The sequence below is a fragment of the Ursus americanus genome, chromosome 3 (genome assembly GCF_024610735.1).
Source record: "Ursus americanus isolate L20-20 chromosome 3, mUrsAme1.1.p, whole genome shotgun sequence".
NCBI classification, from domain to species: domain Eukaryota; kingdom Metazoa; phylum Chordata; class Mammalia; order Carnivora; family Ursidae; genus Ursus; species Ursus americanus.
This window is the reverse complement of record NC_142129.1, coordinates 87,080,893-87,100,446: the sequence shown is the minus strand read 5'-3', so window position 1 is coordinate 87,100,446 and position 19,554 is coordinate 87,080,893. Positions and strand designations below refer to the sequence as shown.

The following is a 19,554-nucleotide window of genomic DNA, read 5'->3' as shown; positions in this document are numbered from 1 at the left end:
ACTGGGGTTCAGCCAAGTTAACTGCCTCCTGAAACAGAAATTCCCTATTTTTCAGAGGTAGGTAAGAGCATCCAGAGTCTTTACAATGGATCATTCATAATGACCGTAATACAATCCAAGACTACTGGACATAGAAGAAAAAGGCAAATGTGACCCATTGATGATGCAATTAAAACCTGAAGACGACTCAACATTTTCCTTCTAACTGAGCTACTGACAGTATCGTACCCCACATAGCTTTCTGCTGACACAGGGACATTCTCTAAACTTTTTCTTAGGCTGTGATCTTTAAGTTGCAATCAAGTGAGTACCTAGTTTGCATATTTCTACTACTTTAAGATAGCTTTTCAAGAATATGCTATCCTAAATTTGAGAACTACTTAATCTGATTCTTAAATTTAAAATATGCAAAAGCCTATTTTAACATTTAATACTTTGTTACTGAAGTGTTTCAAGAGCTGGCCATTTTAAACATTAATCAGCAAATACGATTTTATAGCACTCTTTTAAAGAAACAGTCATTTACCCAGCCATGGATACACTGGAAATCCACAGAAGACAGCAGGTTAAATTTTCCTGTATGCTGTGTCTCCAAAAAGTGTATGCTCCACAGTTAGTCGGTATCACTAAAACAGATGAAAGGTAAGGACCTTTGAAATGCCTTAACGTTGTCCCCCAGTGTGGTAAAAAGATACATCCAGGCCTAGAAGAGGAATAATAAACAGAAATAAGAATATATACTACAGGTAGTTATAAAGAACTAGGACCATCTTGACATTCACTCAAAACAACCAGTAAGTGAATATTTAAGACTGTTTATTTCTGTATTTTCATTCCCTGCTGTAATACATTTACGTCTTCATTTAATATTTGAATCCCACGGACCTCCTAATTTTGGTTAACTGGGTAACTACAGACTACAGACCTCAACGGGTCCTTAAAAATTTAAACATAAAGTCTACCTCTAAACTGCAAGAATTTGGGGATTAAATAAAACAAGTGAGAGATCATCTCACTTTATTTACATCAGTTTGGCTTATACATATCTTAATATTATTCTAATGACTGTTTCCAATATGAAAACCAAGTTTAAAATAACTTGATCACCTTGCTTCAAACACAGCTGGTTCACATACCCTACGCCAGCTCCATCCATGTAAGTAAATCCAATTTTACAACAGCAGAGATAAAAGCTATGTAACATAAATTGAGTGAAGTCGAATCTTTCAGAAACTGCGTGAAAATATGGGTTGAAGAAAAATTTCCAGGATGCTACTATAAGTAGCTTTTTTTCTGCAATATTAATGCACTGAAACAAAATATTAAATTTATTTAAAATAGATGAGATTATTCCATTCTGTCCGAACCTATTAAAACCATCCAAAAGTTTCATAATTCAGTCCTAAAAATTCTTGGAGCTGTGAGCATTTCCTGTTCAAAAATGTGACCTCCACAAAAGCTCCCAGGAAATTTCAGAAAAATATAATCTTCTAGTTTAAAAGTTGATTGATTTGCCGAATGATGCAGCCAGGTTTGCTTCTCTAAAAGCTTCTGATAAAGTCTGCAAGGGAAAAAATTTAGAATTAGAAACCAAATATTTGTGGTGGAGAAGAAACCTGAGGTACCACTAACTCTGTACGATAATTACCGGATGCGCATGGCAGACTCTGGCTATATCTTCACAGGAGGCTCCGTACTCCAGCGCGAGGGCGGCTTCATTCACCATTTCACCAGCACCCTTTAAAATCACAGACCAAGAAGTCATTTTCTTCCCATGGGAAAAACTACAAGCTAACAGGATTCGCTGTTAGAGCATAACTATCTGCCTCCGGTCAAGAAAAGCTTAACAGAAAAGGTGGCACAGAAATGAAGAGCTTGGACTCCGGAGCCAGCTGGCCTGGATTTGAATCCTACCACTGAGCCCCTTCAAGCACTCACTGTGTGTGCTTCATTCCATTTATTTCCTTCAAAAATGGGCAGAGCGACTCCTGCCCCCCAGAATTGTGAATATTAAAGTTACTGCATGTATACAGAAAAATGTATTCCAGACTAAGGACTCCACTGCTTTATCATCACGATTACAGCAGATCCCAAGGGGAAGTGCCTACTTCAGGGTCAGTGCTAGGAAGGGCTTCTTTTAGGAGGTAACATCTGAGCTGAGACCTCCTAGAAGCCAGTCATGCCAAGACCTGGGGTACAGCAATCCAAGCCATGGTTGCACAAGCACAAAGCCTCTAAAATGGGAACATACTGGCCTGTTAGGAAACTGAGGGAAGGCCCATGAGGCAGGGAAATAATGAGTGAAAGGGAAGAGCGGAAAGGCAAGAGGTCAGGAAGGCAGACAGGACAGATGGAGTGGGGCCTCGTATGCAACAGCCCGAAGCGGGAAAAGGGCCACTGGAGAGTTTTCGGCAGGCAAGGGGCCCGGTGTAGTAAGTTTTAAGAGGATAACGTCAGTTGCAGTATGGAAAGCAGACGATGTGATGGCCCAGCCTGTAAGAGTGCTACCGGTCGCCTTGTCAGAAACAACACACGACTTCTGGTATATAACCTCAGGATGTAAACAGCAGCTGGCTTTAAATCTAAACAGCAACAGTTTCCAGAAATCATAATGGGATCTGGGGTCTTAGGATACTCACTGGTCCTAGAATATGTGCTCCCAACACCCGGTCCGTTGACTTCTGTCCCAGAATCTTCACCATGCCATCTGTGTCGGCATTTGTCTTAGCTCTGCTGTTAGCAGCAAAGGGGAATTTCCCAACCTTGTACTCAATACCCTGTGAGAGACAGAAAGTAAGAACCTACATAAACTCTGAAAAAATGCACTCCTGTTGGTGCAATCATCTACTATTTGTTCAGAAAATAAATCCCAAGAAGGCAATTCTTCTGAGTATACTGAGGGCAAGACCAGAACTGCCTGCTAATGAAATACATTTTGGGTATGAACACCAGCAAATGCACATGTCAGTCTATCTGGGTAGATTTCAAAGGAAACTGTAAGCACTCTGAAATTATTAGTTTGAAGGCAGGCAAGTGAATGGTTTCCTCTATGCTACCAACAAAGGAAAAAACACAGAAACTATAATGCTCTACATAATTTCAAAATGTATTAATAATAAAATGAGTCTCAGCCACCTGTCATTAACTCAATTCATAGGATGGCATTAAAACTACCCCGCATTCAGAATTACCTCTTCTTTCAACTGCTCTTCCGATTTGCCGACCCAAGCAACTTCAGGGTGTGTGTAAATCACGGACGGTACACAGTTGTAGTCGATGTGCACAGCGCCTCCAGCCATTCCTTCCACACAGATAATGCCTTCATCCTCTGCTTTGTGAGCCAGCATTGGCCCGGCAACCACATCGCCGATAGCGTAGATGCTGCCACAGAGATGGAAAGAAACGCAGTCAACTTCTGCCATCACAGCCACTCATCTGCATTATGCCATGGTAACAGAAGTTTCTAGTTACCACGTAACCAAAAAATATGTAAGATACACATCTGTGAGTGCAGGTTCTCATCTTTGGGTAACGAAAACATTCAATTATTTTTGTTTCCACATAGAAGTTTACTGTTCTTCCCCAAAGCCAGAGCTTAAGTCTTATTTTCAAAATAGTATTTAAAATTAATTTTTAAATTTTTGAAAATGCAAATAATTATCCAACTTACTTTGGAATTTTAGTTTGGAATCTGGTATTGACTGGAATTCTACCTCTAGGATCTAGTTCAATTCCAAGCTCTTCCAGTCCCAGGTTCTGAGTAAAGGGTCGTCGGCCAATGCAAACCAAGAGAACGTCACACGTGATAACTTCGGCTTTCCCACCAGAAGCACCTTCGATACTAGACGACAAATAATGTGACTGTTAAACACGCATCGACAGAAACCACTGACAGACTGAGAAAGGTAGCCAGACGTTTCTCAAGCGCTGCTGACACTTCTAGCAAACAGGAGTCAGGCAATGAAAACATGTACAAATCTTCTAGAAGTCATCCAAACCTCTCAAAAAAGGTAGTAGAACATAGGTCTTAGAGTCAGAAAGATGAAGTAATGGCTCTGTCCCTCACTTGCTGCGTGACCTTAGGCAAGTACTTTCATTATGTTATAGAAGTATTCGATAAGAGCGCCAGGCACACAGTATACCTAAAAATACTGAGTTTTACTGAACGTTGAGAGTTTAAATATTTCTGAATGTATACGATGAGAAAGTACATTACAGTGAGAACACTGGATCAAGTTTTCTAGCATCAACTTCTTCATGAATTTCAATGGACTGATTTAATATGCAATATGGAGTTATATATTAAGCAATAAAATGGTCCTAAGTCATAAAAAATCTGATTCTGAAGAAAGGAGTGTTTTCCTTAAGCACACAGATAAAGATATATCAAAACCAAATGGAGCATACTTACGAAACATCAATTTTTCCATCTGACTTCTTGGTAGCACCAGTAACTTTTGTATTCAATTTAAATTTAAATCCTTGTTTTTGAAGGATGCGTTGGAAGTTCTTCGATATCTCCATATCAATTCCAACTCCACCAACATGACCTAAAAACTCAACTGCTGTCACATCTGCACCAAGTCTTTGCCAAACCGAACCCTGTAGACAGTAATTTTTAAAAATCACAAAAATAAAAATAAAGGTTTCTAGAGCAAATATTTACTGAAGCACCATAAATAATCTGTTGTCGGATATTCTCTTTTGTTGACATGTCCCTATCAGAAGCTCTGAAGTTCAAAACGAACACCGTGGCAAATAAATAAATTTCATCTATTTCATGTATTAGTTTGTTCATGCCTTCAACATTTATTGAGCACCTACTGTATGCCAGGCACACATCAGTAAACAAAATGCTGCCGCAGGGAACTTATATTCTGGAAAGGGAGGCAGATTAAGTAAAATTCACACAGAGGATAGTAAAGTGCTCTGAGCAATCAGGAAGCGGAACCAGAACTGCTGGAAGGAGTAAGGCTGCAATTTTAAAGAGCACTGTCATGGGGAAAGCTTCACTGGGACTGACATGTGCACAAAGAGAGGGAATGAGCTACACAGGGAACTGGTCCAGGCAGAGGGAAACAAGTGGGAAAGAAGATTCTCTACTAGTTCCTGGTATTTGTAAAATATCAAACTGGATTCATATTTTATTTTCTCAACAGAAACATGTTTTTCATTCAAATTATAATTTAAACTGAATGCTGGTTTTTGACAACATTTTAACAAAACATCTGGATGCCTACTTACAAAATACGCAAGATGAATGTAATTTTACAGCCTTATATAAAATACGAAGAACAATGAACATATCCTTTTCAAGAATTTGTATTAAAACCGTCTGGTAATTTAAAATAAGAGGTTTACCTTTTCAGTTAGGTTTATGTATTCGTTTAAAACATTTCCCAAGGTTTTGGAAAGAGCGCTAACTAAAGGCAGTACCGTGACACTAAAAACCCACAGCATATACAAAACTCAGAATGGATCATGGACCTTAGTGTAAAACCCAAGACTATAAAACTTACAGACAAAAACATAGAAAAGAATCTTTGTGACCCTTAGTTAGGGTCATACGACACTATAAACACAACCACAAAAGGAAAAAAAAAAAAAAGAGAGACTACATCAAAATTAAAAACATCTTTTTTTTTTTTTTTTTTTAAAGATTTTATTTATCTATTTGACAGAGATAGAGACAGCCAGCGAGAGAGGGAACACAAGCAGGAGGAGTGGGAGAGGAAGAAGCAGGCTCATAGCGGAGGAGCCTGATGTGGGGCTCGATCCCAGAACGCCGGGATCACGCCCTGAGCCGAAGGCAGACGCTTAAGGACTGAGCCACCCAGGCGCCCCAAAACATCTCCTCTTCTAAAGCTAATATCAAGAACAGAGACATACAAGCCACAGACGGAGAAAAAAATATTTGCAAAACATCTTTATGATAAAGAATTTAGATCCTTTGCACAACGATCTCTCAAAATTAAATAGCAAATCCAAAAAAACCCAGACAAAATCGTTAAAGAGGTAGGTCACAAAAGACAACGCAGAGATGGAAAATAAGCACATAAAAAGATGCTTCACATTACAAGCCACTAGAGAAACGCAATTAAACCGCCCAGGAGCTACCACTACACGCCTACGAGAATGGTTCAAATCGAAAAAAGCACCACTGCTACTCCTGGGAGGACGTGGAACCACCAAACTCACTCCGCTGGTGGATGATCGTGCAGCGCTCTGCAAACAGAGCCCCTTGAAAGGCCAAACGCAGAACTATCATTTGACCCAACAATTCCACTCCCAGGTTTACACACAAGAGAAATGAAAACAGATGTCCAGACAGAAACCTGTACACCGTTCACTGCAGTATTATTCGTAATAGTCCCAAAGTGGGAAGCAGCCAAGTGTCCATCAAGGGATGAATGGATAAACAAAATGTCTTGAGACACAGAACAGAGGATTTGGCTCTGAAGAGTTACGGAGAACCCTGAGCACGTGATGCCTAGTGAAGAAGCCACAGACATAGGGCCACATACTGCATGAATTCCATTTACATGAAAAGTCCAAAATAGGCAGTTCCACAATCCCAGAAAGTAGGTTAGTGGTTTCCAGGGCCCCGGAGAAGGAAGGAATGTGGAGTCGCTGCCAGTGGACGTGGGGTTTCTGAGGTGACGAAAATGCTCTGGAATTAACATTGTGCTGACTACTGCACAACTGTGTGAACGTACTTAAAAAACCCCAAAAAACCACTGAACTGTACACTTTAAATGGGTGAAAGATATAGACCTGTATCTCAAAGACGGTGTTAAAAATACACTCCTCTGAACCTAAATTAGAAAGTAAGAACTAGTAAGAGTACATCAAGTCAATATTGTACACCTGAAACTAATAATACGTTCAATTATACTTCAACAAAAAAATAAAAATAAAAAAGAACATGTGGTATACATACATAGGAGTATTATTCAGCCATAAAAAAGAACAAAATCATGACATTTTCAACAACAACAAAAAGAAACAGTAAAGTAGGAAACAGTAAGAAGCATCATTTTGAATTCAAAGTAAGGAATAATGAACACAGAGAGCTGGACAAATGCCTTACTTTTCAGGAAAACAGATTTCAAAATCCTAAGAAATAGGAAAACTCTAATAGTATCTACCAGATATTAGACATCAGGCACTATGGTAGAGCTTATTAGCTGCCAGACACTGGGTTAAGTGTTTTATACAAATGACCTTACTAAATCCCAACAATAATCCTACAAGGCAGTTACTCTTATTAAAGTGGGGATTTTTGTGATGAATCAACTAGTTCAGAGAAGCTCATTTAACAAGGACTTAGTCACGGAGAAGCAGAGCTGAAATTCAAATTTAAATCTGATTCTAAAACATTCTTAAGCACTATATTAAAATGGAACGGAAAAAAGTAACCTATGAAAAAATAAAAAGACAGTCACATGAATAATCTTTATAAGAAATTAAAGAGAGAAGTATGACTACACAGTGAATTATCTCTAATAAGTTTAAATTTTTAAAAAGACATTTGTAAAAACATTCAATATAGGAAGAGACACCTAAAATATTGAGATGTTTAAAATAACCCAACACTTATAAAAATACCCTAAGGCCAAAGTGCTGAAATGAAAGAAAGAGAATTACTGCTTCAGGGTATTATTATACTTACCAACAAAAGAAAGTCAATCTATGTTATTCCTTTTTCTTGCTCATTTTATTCACCCATGAGAACAATTTTCAAAGTGGAATGAATAGAGGAAATATTAAGATAAGAAAACTAGTCATTTTTGATAAGTTAACTCTCCAATCAAATCCGATCATGATCTGAGGACAGGGACACTGTCAGTGAACTCTGGGAACTTAATCGGCATAAAGGAACCGTCAAATGAAGCCAGACAGGCAACATATGGCCTAAAATTTTCAAAAGTGAAAAGAAGATTCTGGGAAATAGATTTTGAAATGTGGAACATCTCTGTTAAATACGAGAAGACATGTTTAAACAGCTGGTTTGATAATCACTAGATACCACGACGAGTGTTCCAAAGAGGTCATGTAAACTATCTTCCGAAGGCTTTTCTGAACTGGATAATAAATAACGTAGGATGTTTTTATTACCAGCAAAGTCTTCCAAAAGAAAAGACAAGACAAGACAAGACAAGACAAGAAAAGAAAGAAAGAAAAAGAAAACTTCACATCCCTTAGATATGACGATCAGTGGAGATTCAAATACATTTATAAACAGGCTAAAGACGGCAGAGTCAGGTGGCTTTCAGTACTTCCTCCTGATGTGAAGGACACCAGAGACAGTTTCACTCATCAATTTAGATGATCAGATGACAGGCCACATGCCTTAGTTCACATGCTTCCCAGACTGATGAATTACACAAGGCAAGATAAAGCAGAGTATCACACTTAGTTCTGAACACTATTTCCAAGTGATCCTGACAGAAGAGATGGGATCAGAAAGATGACAAAATAACCGATCTGGGATCTACAGGCCCTGGGTAAGCAGCATCAAGGAAAGCAACAGAGATTCAAATATGAGTGACACTCAGTCCTTGCCTTCAAGGAGCTTATGGTCCTGTAGGAAAGGCAGACATAAACAAACAAATGCAATATACTGTCACCTAGCAGGCGATACAAAGATGCAGACGTACCATACTCAAGACTCAAAGACAGAAAGACTTGCACACTTTCTTAGAAAAAAGGAAGTCTGGGCTAAAAAAGTAACTTCTAAGCTGACTTCTGAAAGGTATTTATTAACAAATGTGTACTCGGCAACAATAATAATAATAAAAGCTAACCCGAGACTAACAGCCACTGTGCCCCGCACTAAAGATGCATGGTTGGTGAAACAGCCATGACCTCTGCCCCCAGGCAGTGGACGAGTTACTGAGAGACAAGTGAGCAAGTAGGATCAGTAAAGTGATAAATACTGTAGCAAGGACAGGTGCAATGCAACACTCAGCAAGAGCACCTAAGGGCATGGGGGGGATAGTCGGGGAGGCGCTGAGAGCAGAGACCTGTAGAGGGAGGCACGTTCCAAACAGAAGGCCTACAGAACAAAGAAAAAGCGCAGCTTGTTCAGAAACTGGTATTTCGCTGTACGTGGAACATAGTTTGAGAGGGAAAGGCACTAGAAATGAGGCTGGAGATTTGAGCCAGGGCCACATCATGCTGGCCTTTCCACATTAAAGATTTCTGGGTTTATCCTAATGACTCTCACTAGTTACTGAAGGATTTTTAGCAGGGAAGGGACAGGAATACATTCGTGTTACAGGAGAAGCCTTCAGCCACTCTGAGGAAATTAGGTTAGAAAAAGATGAAAGAAGTCAGAGACTTAGGGTAAGAAAGACATTGGCCTGACCTGGGATCTAAGTAGATGCGTGTAAAAAGGAGGCTCTATTCGTGAGGTATATGTCCATAGCATCATGTTAGGACCCACTGACTGACTCAGCAGGAGACACGACGGCATGACAGAAGTCACGTATAATTCCCAAACCTCTGCTTCAGCTTCCAGATATAAGGTGGTACGACTCATTGAGATGAGAAATATTAAGAAAGAAACGGGTTTGGTTTTGTTTATTCAAGGGTGAAAGAGGGAGGAGGGAGAGGGAAAGGTTATGTCATAAATGCACCGAGTTCAGCGTCTGTGAGATCTATAAGTAGAGATGCTGAAAGGCACTTAGATACAAAAGTCCAGACGTGTCCAAGAGGGCAGCACGGAAGACCGTGAATTCCCCTCCCACGGCGAGCCGGAAGCTGCACTCGGCGGTGCGCCAGCTCCCCCTGAAGAACCGAGGAGCGACTGAACGGCTTCCGTATGTCACACGACGGAGGGAGCACGCAGAGAACAGGAGGAGAGCCTGAGACATGGTAATGATGGGAACCCGACCCCAACATTACTGACTGCAGGACGGAGGGACAGCTCTGAGGAGCCACATTCAGATTTGCCCACCCTGGGGTACAGCAAAAAAGCACGATCCTTTAAAGAGCCAAAAGACTATATAAGTGAAGAAAACTCATTTACTAACCCTATAGCACGGGCCAAATGGAGGGGAAACTGCTAGAATTCTCTCCAGAGCTGGAGAGGCTGACAAGTGCCATTGTTTACGTTCCCCCTCCACCCTGACAGCACATACAGGAACGGGGTCCAGGGGCCCCAAATGGCCTACTGCCTCAGTGAGCCCTGGGCCCCTAGCCCACACCGGCTCCAGCCATCCCCCTCCAGGCCAAGGCACCCCCAGCTCCAGCCCACTTCAATGAGTACAATTATAAATTTAAAAAAAAAATTAGTTAAGGGGACTCAAAAAATGTAAAATATAGTAACATACATAAAACATGGAAGGCGGGGGAATAAAAATGAAATCCTTTTAGAAGATGTTCAAACTTAAGTGACCATCAACTTAATGCAGACTGCTATGTATTTAAGATGTTATATATGAACCACATGGTAACCACAAACCAAAAACCTGTAACAGATACACAAAAAATAAAGAGAAAAAGCCAAGCACAACACTAAAGCCATCAATCACAAAGAAAAAGAACAGAGAAAAACTACAAAAACAATGAGGAAACAGTGAACAAAATGGCAATAAATACAAACTTACCAATAATTTCTTTAAATGTAAATAGTCTAAATACTCCAACAAAAGATATAGGCTGACGGCATGGATAAAAAAACAAGATCCATCTATATGCTGCCTACAAGAGACTCATTTCAGACCTAAAGAAACTTACAGAATGAAAGGGAAGGGATGGAAAAAGACATTCCATGAGATTAGAAGCAAAAAAAAAAAAAAAAAGAGAAAAGAAAAGAAAAAAGGAAAGCCAGGGTATCAATACATACATTAAACAAAACAGACTTTGAAATAAAGACTGTAACAAGAGACAATAGCACTGCATTATGATAAAAGGATCAATCCAACAAAAGGACATAACAATTGTAAATATCTATGCACCCAATATTGGAGCACCTAAATGCATAAAATAAATATGCATAAAATGCATAAAGGGAGAAAGTAACAGTAACAGGAGGGGACAGCCAGCTTGCATCAATGGAGAAGATCAGTAAGGAAAGTGTCTTTGAACAAGACATAAGACTAGATGAGCCTAACAGATATATATAGAACATATGATCCAAAAACAACAAAATACATTCAAGTGCACATGGAACATTCTCCAAGACAGATCACATGGTAGGCCACAAAACAGGTTTCACCAAATTTAAAATTAAAAGCATTTCGGGGTGCCGGGGTGGCTCAGTCAGTGAAGTGTCTGCCTTTGGCTCAGGTCATAATCAGAGGGTCCCGGGATCAAGCCCAACGTTGGACTCCCTGCTCAGAGGGGAATCTGCTTCTTGGTCTCTTTCTGCCCCAAACCCCTGCTCATGCTCTTTCTCTCAAATAAATCTTAAAAAAAAAAAACAACCAACCAACCAATGGGTCAACAAAGACAGCATAAAGAAAAAAAAAATACATGGAGACAAGTGAACACTAAAACACAACGGTCCAAAATTTTTGGCACACAGAGAAAGCAGTTCTAAGATGGAAACTGATAGCGATACAGCCATGAAACAAGAAAAATCTCAAACAATCCAACCTTACAAAAGAAACTAGAAAAAAAAAAAGAGCAAAGCCCAAAGTTAGTAAAAGGAAGGAAAAAATCAGCAGAAATAAATGAAAGAGACTAAAAAATAATAAAAATCAATGAAACTGAGAGCTCTTTCTTTGAAAAGATAAATGAAACTGATAGACCTTTAGCCAGACTCATGAAAAAAAAGAAAGGGCCCAAATAAAGGAAATAAAAAAATTAAAGAGGAGAAATAAAAACCAACAGCACAGAATTACAAAGGATTATAAGAGACTACAACAAAAAATTACATGCCAACAAATTGGACAACACAGAAGAAACCATTAAATTCCCAGAAACATACAATCTTCCAAAACTAAATCAGAAAGAAACAACACTTGAGCAGACCAATTATTAGTAACAAAATTGAATCCGTAACCAAAAAGAAGCTTCAGAAGCTAGGCATTATACTCTCAAGTTGAGGTATGAAAAAAAGTGTTCTTCCTCCCAAAAACAAAAACAAAACCCTTCCAACAAACAAAAGCCCAGGACCAGATGGAGTTACAGGTAAATTCTACCAAACGTTTAAAAAGGAGTTAAAACCTATCTTCCTTAAACAGTTCCAAAAAAGCGAATAGGAGGAAGGCTTCCAAATACATTCTACAAGACCAGCATTACTCTGATAACCAAAACCAAAGACACTTAAAAAAAAAAAAAAAAAAACACTACAGGACAACATCCCCATGAACACAGATGCAAAAATCCAAAACAAATGCTTGGCAACCAGATTCAACAATACATTAGAAGGATGATTCACCACGATGAGATCAGATTTATTCTGGGGATGGTTCGATATCCTCAAATCAATGTGACATACCATATTAACAAAATGAAGGATAAAAATCATATGATCATCTCAATAGATGCAGAAAAAACATCTGACAAAATTCAACATCTGTTCATGATAAAAAAAAAAACTCAATAAAGTAAGTTTAGAGGGAACATACCTAATAAAGGGCATATATGACAAACCCACAGATAACATCATACTCAAGGGTAAAAACTGAGAGCTTTTCCACTAAGACTGGAACAAGACAAGTATGTCTAATCTCACCACCTTCATTCAACATAGCACTGGAAATCCTAGCCACAGAAATCATACAAGAAATAAAAGGCATCCAAATTGGTAAGAAAGAAGTAAAACTGTCACTATTTGCAGATGACATGACGCTATTAAAAAAAACTCTAGACTCCACAAAAAAAATATCAGAATATATGGATTCAGTGAAGTTGCAGCATACAAAAATCAATATATACAAACTGGTTGCATTTCTATACACTAATAACATAGTGGCAGAAGAGAAATTAAGAAAATTTCATTTACAATTGCACCAAAAAGAATAAAATACCTAGGAATAAATTTAACCAAGGAGGTAAAAGACCTATACTCTGAAAATTTTAAAACACTGATGAAGATATACCATGCTCATGGACCAGAAGAATCAATATTGTTAAAATGTCCATACTCTCCAAAGCAATCCACACTGAATGCAATCCCTAACAAAATACCAACAGTAGTTTTCACAGAACTAAAACAAATAATCCTAAAATTTGTGTGGAACCACAAAAGACCTATAATAGCCAAAACAATCTTGAGAAATAGAAACAAAACTTGAGTTAACGTAATTCTCAATATATACTTCAGATTTCAAGACATACTACAAAACTATTAATCAAAAAAGTTTATTAATGGCACAAAAGAGACAGATCAATGGGACAAACTAGAAAGCCCAGAAATAAACCTATGTTTATATGCTTAATTAATCTATGATAAAGGAAGCAAGAATATGTAATGGGGAAAAGGGAGTCTCCTCAAGAAATGGTGGGGGAAAAACTGGACAGGCACACACCAAAGAATGAAACTGGGTCACTTTTTGACACCGCACACAAAAAAAACCTCAAAATGGATTAAAGAACTAATGTAAGCCCCAAAATCATAAAATTCCTAGTAGAAAACATAGCTAGTAATCTAAGTCTTAGCAACATTTTTCTAGATCTGTCTCCTTAGACAAGGGAAACAAACAAACAAACAAAAACAAACAACTGGGACTGTACCAAGATAAAAAGCTTTTGCACAGCAAAGGAAACCATGAACAAAACAAAAAGGCAACCTACTGAATGGGAGAAGAAATTTATAAATGCTATATCCCATAAGGAGTTAATATCCAAAATATATAAAGAACTTATACAACTCAACACCAAAAATATAAATAATCCAATTAAAAACCAGGCAGAGGACTGAATAGACACCTTTCCAAAGACATAAAGATGGCCAACAGACATGAAAAGATGTTCAACATTACTAGCCATCAGGAAAATGCAAATCAAAACCACAATGAGGTATCACCTTCTACCTGTCAGAATGGGTATTGAAAAGTGAGAAATAAAAAGTGTTAGCAAAATGTGGAGAAAAAGGAACCCTCATGCACTGTTGATGGGAATGTAAATTGGTGCAGCCACTGTGGAAGACGTATGGAGGTCCTCAAAAACTTAAAAATAGAAATACCATACAATCCAGTAATCTGCTACTGAGTATTTACCCAAAGATGAAAACACTAATTCAAAAAGATATATGTACCTCTATCTTTAATGCAGCATATTTACAATAGCCTAGATATGGAAGCAACCCAATTGTCCACTGATAGATAAATAAAGATGTTCTTATATACACAATGGAATACTAGTGAGCCATAAAAAAGAATGGATTTTTCCAATCTGTAACGACATGGATGGACATAAAGGGTATTATGCTAACTGAAATAAATAAGAGAGACAAAGACAAATACCATATGATTTCACTTATATATAGAATCTAAAAAAAACAAAACAAACAACTGAACAGAAAAACCAGAAACAGACATGTAAATATACAGAATAAACTAGGGGTTGCCAGAGGGGAGAGGGGTGGGAGAATTGGCAAAATGGGTCAAAGGGAGTGGCAGGTAGAGGCTACCAGTTACAAAATGAGTAAGTCACGGGGATAAATGGTACACAGCATAGAAAATAATATAGCCAATAGTGCTGTAACAGCGTTGCATAGTGACAGATGGCAGCTACATTTGTGGTGAGCACAGCATAACATACAAAGCTGTGGAATCACTATGCTGTATACCTGAAACTAATGTAACACTATGTCAACTATACTTCAATTAAAAAAAAAAAAAGAGTAGACAGCTGAATTTAATCAGGACTCCAGTTTTACCCAGCAGGTATGATGATGGAACAAGGAGGCAAGGGACTCAAGAACAGCAGCTACAGTGAAGAGCTACGGAACCTAAGCAGATCAGGAACGTAGTCAAGACAGGAAATGCAGGGAGCAAAAAACAGAGGGACCTAAGGACTAGAGCAGCTGATAAAGTTGAACTGCCTGTTTGTTGAGAATAACTGAGGAAGAAAGGAAACGAGGTGATGGTTAGAGAATAAAATGTCTGAATCTGTGATCTCAGTAGAGCAGTTCTTTGTGATATCAACAGCCTGAAAAAGGATACCTTAAAATGGAGAGAAGAGGGGCACTGGGTGGCTTAGCTGGTTGTGCATCCGACTCCTGATTTCAGCTCAGGTCATGATCTCAGGGTCCTGAGATCGAGCCCTGCATCGGGCTCCGTGCTCAGTGCAGAGTTTGCCTCTCCCTTTCTGTCCCCTCAATTGCTCTCTCACACGTGCACGCTCTCTCTCAAATAGTAAAAAAAAAATTTTTGGAAAAAAAAAAAATGGAGAGAAGAGGTCACTGGTAAGACAGGAAAGTCGCCAGATGGATAGGAAGGGAGAACAAGGCAGGTAGAGAACATGAAATGGCAAGGTAGTCAGAGAGTTGCGAGTAGTCTGACAGAATGTAAGAGGGATCAAGATGAGGATGGAGAGGGAGGGAAGAGCCACGTAAGTCACATCTGAAATGCAACTGGCTCAGATGAGAACTATCTTCCGAAGGGCTGTCGGACTTTTAAAAAATCAATTCAGTTCTAGGGAACTGGAAGGCCGGCAGATACAGGGAAGCAGAGTTCAACATAACAGTGAATGTCCTCCTGAGTAATGATCACACAAATAAGTTGTCCTGAAAACTCTTTATGACTCACGTGTTTAAGCAAAACTCAGTGTTGATCTGCTTATAATGCTGTACAAAGAACCAAACGGGACCATCAAGTCCCTTCCCGCTCCGTGAAGGCAGTAAGAGAAGAAAAAGCATTACTTACCAATTCTACACCTATTACTCCTGCACCAATGACAACCATCTTTTCTGGAACTTTTTTTAACGATAAAGCACCCGTAGATGACACTATTGTATCTTCATCAATCTATAAGAAAATATATACAATCAAAATTATTTGGAAAAACCTACTGATTTACAAACTGACCTCACAAAAAATACTAAGGCTTTTGTTCTGAAGCATCTATGACTTCTATCCATACACTCAATTTTATCAAATCCCATTAAAAATGCTCACTTCATCATTTGGTATTTCAAAACAAAACAGTTTTAACTTCATAATGAATTCAAATCCATCTTAATATGAAGTGTTCTATTTCTAGTCCAAATCACCACAGAATAAAGACTGTCAGCTTCCCAAAGCTGAATGACTGTCAACATGTAGTATTTCAATTAGAAATTTCTCAAAGTTCATAAATAGCATGAATAAGTAGTTTATAAAATGTCTTTCTGAAGGGAAGTTGTACCAGTTGTAAAAAGCATACCGTGATTCCAGGAAAAGGAGTAACTTCTGAGCCTGTAGCTATAAGAATGTTCTTTGTATCAATAACTTGAGTGCTGCCATCAGCTTTCGTAGCGGTGACCTGGTTTTTGCCAGTTATCTTTCCATATCCATTTACGTGGACAACCTTTATAAAATAATGTTTATAGATTTACAAAGTTTAAAATAATTTTCGTGATTAAAAAAACATGATTAATAGAAAAAAGGACTCTATTAAATAACACATCCAATACAAAATGCTTCCTTACTTAGTAAGGCTATGCATGTGCAGCAAAAATCTGTTCTATATGTCAGGGAAATCTATTTCAGGTTAGTGTGCAATTTTAAATTAAATAGATATACCCCCAGCAAAAACCCCTCCACAAAACAAAAGAACAGCCCAGACAAGTTCTAACAGAAACACTCTATCAGCATAATGTTTAATGTGTACGTAAAATAAAGCAGACGTCTACACGTTAAACCACTGACCTTATTCTGTTTGAATAAGTGGGCAATTCCACCAGTTAAAGCTTTTACTGCTGTACTCTTCTGTTCCATCATCTTCTCCAAATTCAAGCGAACTTCAGACACTGTAGTTTGTTAAACAAATCTTTAGTCCTTAGCTAAATTCTTAAACCAATAGGATATTTTTCACTAATCAAGATCTGGAAAATTTCAGCCTAATGCTTACTGAATTGTGTAAAAGGCAGTACTAATCTTAGCTGATACAATAATCGTAGCTGGCAAAAAGGCCAACAGCATATCTTAATAAACAGAACCTCTCAAATGTTGTAAAAAGTCCATCTTTGGATAAAGAGCTTCTGCACAGCCACGGAAACAGTCAAAAAAACTAAGAGGCAGCCCACGGAATGGGAGAAGATATTTGCAAATGACACTACAGATAAAAGACTGGTATCCAAGATCTACAAAGAACTTCTCAAACTCAATACACGTGAAACAATCAAATCAAAAAATGGGCAGAAGATATGAACATTTTTCCAATGAAGACATACAAATGGCTAACAGACACATGAAAAAATGTTCAAAATCATTAGCCATCAGGGAAATTCAAATCAAAACCACACTGAGATACCACCTTACACCAGTTAGAATGGCAAAAATTGACAAGGCAGGAAACAACAAAATGTTGGAGAGGATGTGGAGAAAGGGGATCCCTCTTACACTGTTGGTGGGAATGCAAGTTGGTACAGCCACTTTGGAAAACAGTGTGGAGGTCCCTTAAAAAGTTAAAAATTGAGCTACCCTATGATCCAGCAATTGCACTACTGGGTATTTACCCCAAAGATACAGATGTAGTGAAGAGAAGGGCCATATGCACCCCAATGTTCATAGCAGCATTGTCCACAATAGCTAAATTGTGGAAGGAGCCGAGATGCCTTCAACAGATGACTGGATTAAGAAGATGTGGTCCATATATGCAATGGAATATTACACAGCCATCAAAAAGAACAATTTCACAACATTTGCAGCAACATGGACAGGACTGGAGGAGATAATGCTAAGCAACAGAAGTCAAGCAGAGAAAGACAATTATCATATGGTTTCATTCATTTATGGAACATAAGAAGTAGGAAGATCGGTAGAAGAAAGGGAAGAAGGAATGGGGGGTAAAAGAAGGGGGAATGAACCATGAAAGACTATGGACTCTGGGAAACAAACTGAGGGCTTTACAGGGGAGAGGGTGGGGGATCGGGATAGGCCGGTGATGGGTATTAAGAAGGGCACGTATTGCATGGTGCACTGGGTGTTATACGCAAGTAATGAATCATGGAACTTTACATCAAAAACTTGGGATGTACTGTATGGTGACTAACATAACATAGTAAAAAATTATTAAAAAAAAAAAAAGTCCAGCTTTGGGAAAAATTCAGTCCAAAATAAACGTTATATCCCACTGTGGCAGCAGATTCTCCAAACACCCTATGATGATAGGTCTGGATGAGATTTAAATAGAAATGGTAAAACATCACCTGAAATTCTAAGTGAAAAGAAACAATTTCATGAAACAAAAGCTAACAAAAATACTCATCTGAAAACTTTAAATACAAAAACTTAATATAAAAGACTTTAATAAACTGGATTTAACCACTCATTTAACTCAGAACTCTGAAGCAACAATATAAGAAGATAAAGCTGCTCAACTCAACACAACTTCAGAAGAGGGATATCTCAGCAGTCAGCACGTTCAACCAACACGTATCTCAGAGATGAGGAGACAGAGACCCTGAGAGATTGGACTGACCTGAGGCCAAAGGGCTACAACAGGAAGCTCTGTCAACAACAGGTGAGAAAGGATGAAATGAAAACAGCCCAAAAAGAATGGGAGGAGACAAGATAAACAAAATGGAATGGAATGTAACACACACACACATAAAACATGTAAAATGGAATGTCCTCCTTTTACACTGTGCTGCACCCCACCCCTCCTTTGTTCTTCCCACTACCAACAACTTAGGTAAACCAACCTACCTACCTACCTTCCTTCTTTCCTTCTCTGTCCATAGCAATGAGGAATCCAGTGCCAGTTCCCCACCCTGAGATCTCCAGGTTTCATGGAAATTAAAACTAATTCTTCATACACACACACACACACACACGGACACAGCAGACTTCACACCAAAGTTGTCAGACGAAGATGTCATAGTAAAAATATGGATTTAAGCCCTCTTAAGTAAATCTCTCTACATTTTTAAGATCTTCTTTATTCTTTCCTCAACAAAACATATGTTACACACTCATTAGACATACATAAGGCCTTAGCCGAAAGAGTTAACTCAAATATGGCTGGTAAAATTGTTAAATATGAAAGGTATACTTACTTTCAATTCCTCTAGATGCAAAATCTTTTCCATGGGCCATATGGTAATAATGAGAATTATTTAATAAAGCCTAAATAGATAAAATGATCAAATGTTGATAATAAGACTATATACACACTCAAAAAGCACTTACGAAATGACATTCTCTACATGGAATAATACAAAGGACTACAACAATTCAGTTTCTGTTTTTATGTTATTAATCTAAGCCAAATAATAATGACGTAAAAAACATTCAACAAGCAGGAATGAAAAACAAAACATCTTTACTTTCTTTAAAAATCAAAGGAGTAAGTACACTCTTCAGGGTGGCAGGTGAAAAAGGCAGTCATGTCTACATACATAAAACACCTAAGAGAAGAATTTACTACCTATTATCTGTTTCACTGGTAAAG

General features: G+C 38.3%; 1 protein-coding gene across 1 annotated transcript in view; it reads right to left on the bottom strand.

Moving 5' to 3' along the window:
- Positions 1 to 799: 799 nt before the first annotated feature.
- Positions 800 to 19,554, bottom strand: part of DLD (dihydrolipoamide dehydrogenase) — a 30,318-nt gene continuing 11,563 nt past the window's right edge. Inside the window, exons 5-14 of the mRNA XM_045793475.2 lie at positions 19,160 to 19,229; positions 16,809 to 16,909; positions 16,324 to 16,467; positions 15,825 to 15,926; positions 4,412 to 4,602; positions 3,671 to 3,841; positions 3,192 to 3,381; positions 2,640 to 2,777; positions 1,649 to 1,738; positions 800 to 1,561 (exon numbers count right to left, since the gene is read on the bottom strand). Of these exons, the coding sequence (XP_045649431.1) occupies positions 1,496 to 1,561; positions 1,649 to 1,738; positions 2,640 to 2,777; positions 3,192 to 3,381; positions 3,671 to 3,841; positions 4,412 to 4,602; positions 15,825 to 15,926; positions 16,324 to 16,467; positions 16,809 to 16,909; positions 19,160 to 19,229 (1,263 nt within the window). The 3' untranslated portion in view covers positions 800 to 1,495. The remainder of the gene's footprint in view (positions 1,562 to 1,648; positions 1,739 to 2,639; positions 2,778 to 3,191; positions 3,382 to 3,670; positions 3,842 to 4,411; positions 4,603 to 15,824; positions 15,927 to 16,323; positions 16,468 to 16,808; positions 16,910 to 19,159; positions 19,230 to 19,554) is intronic.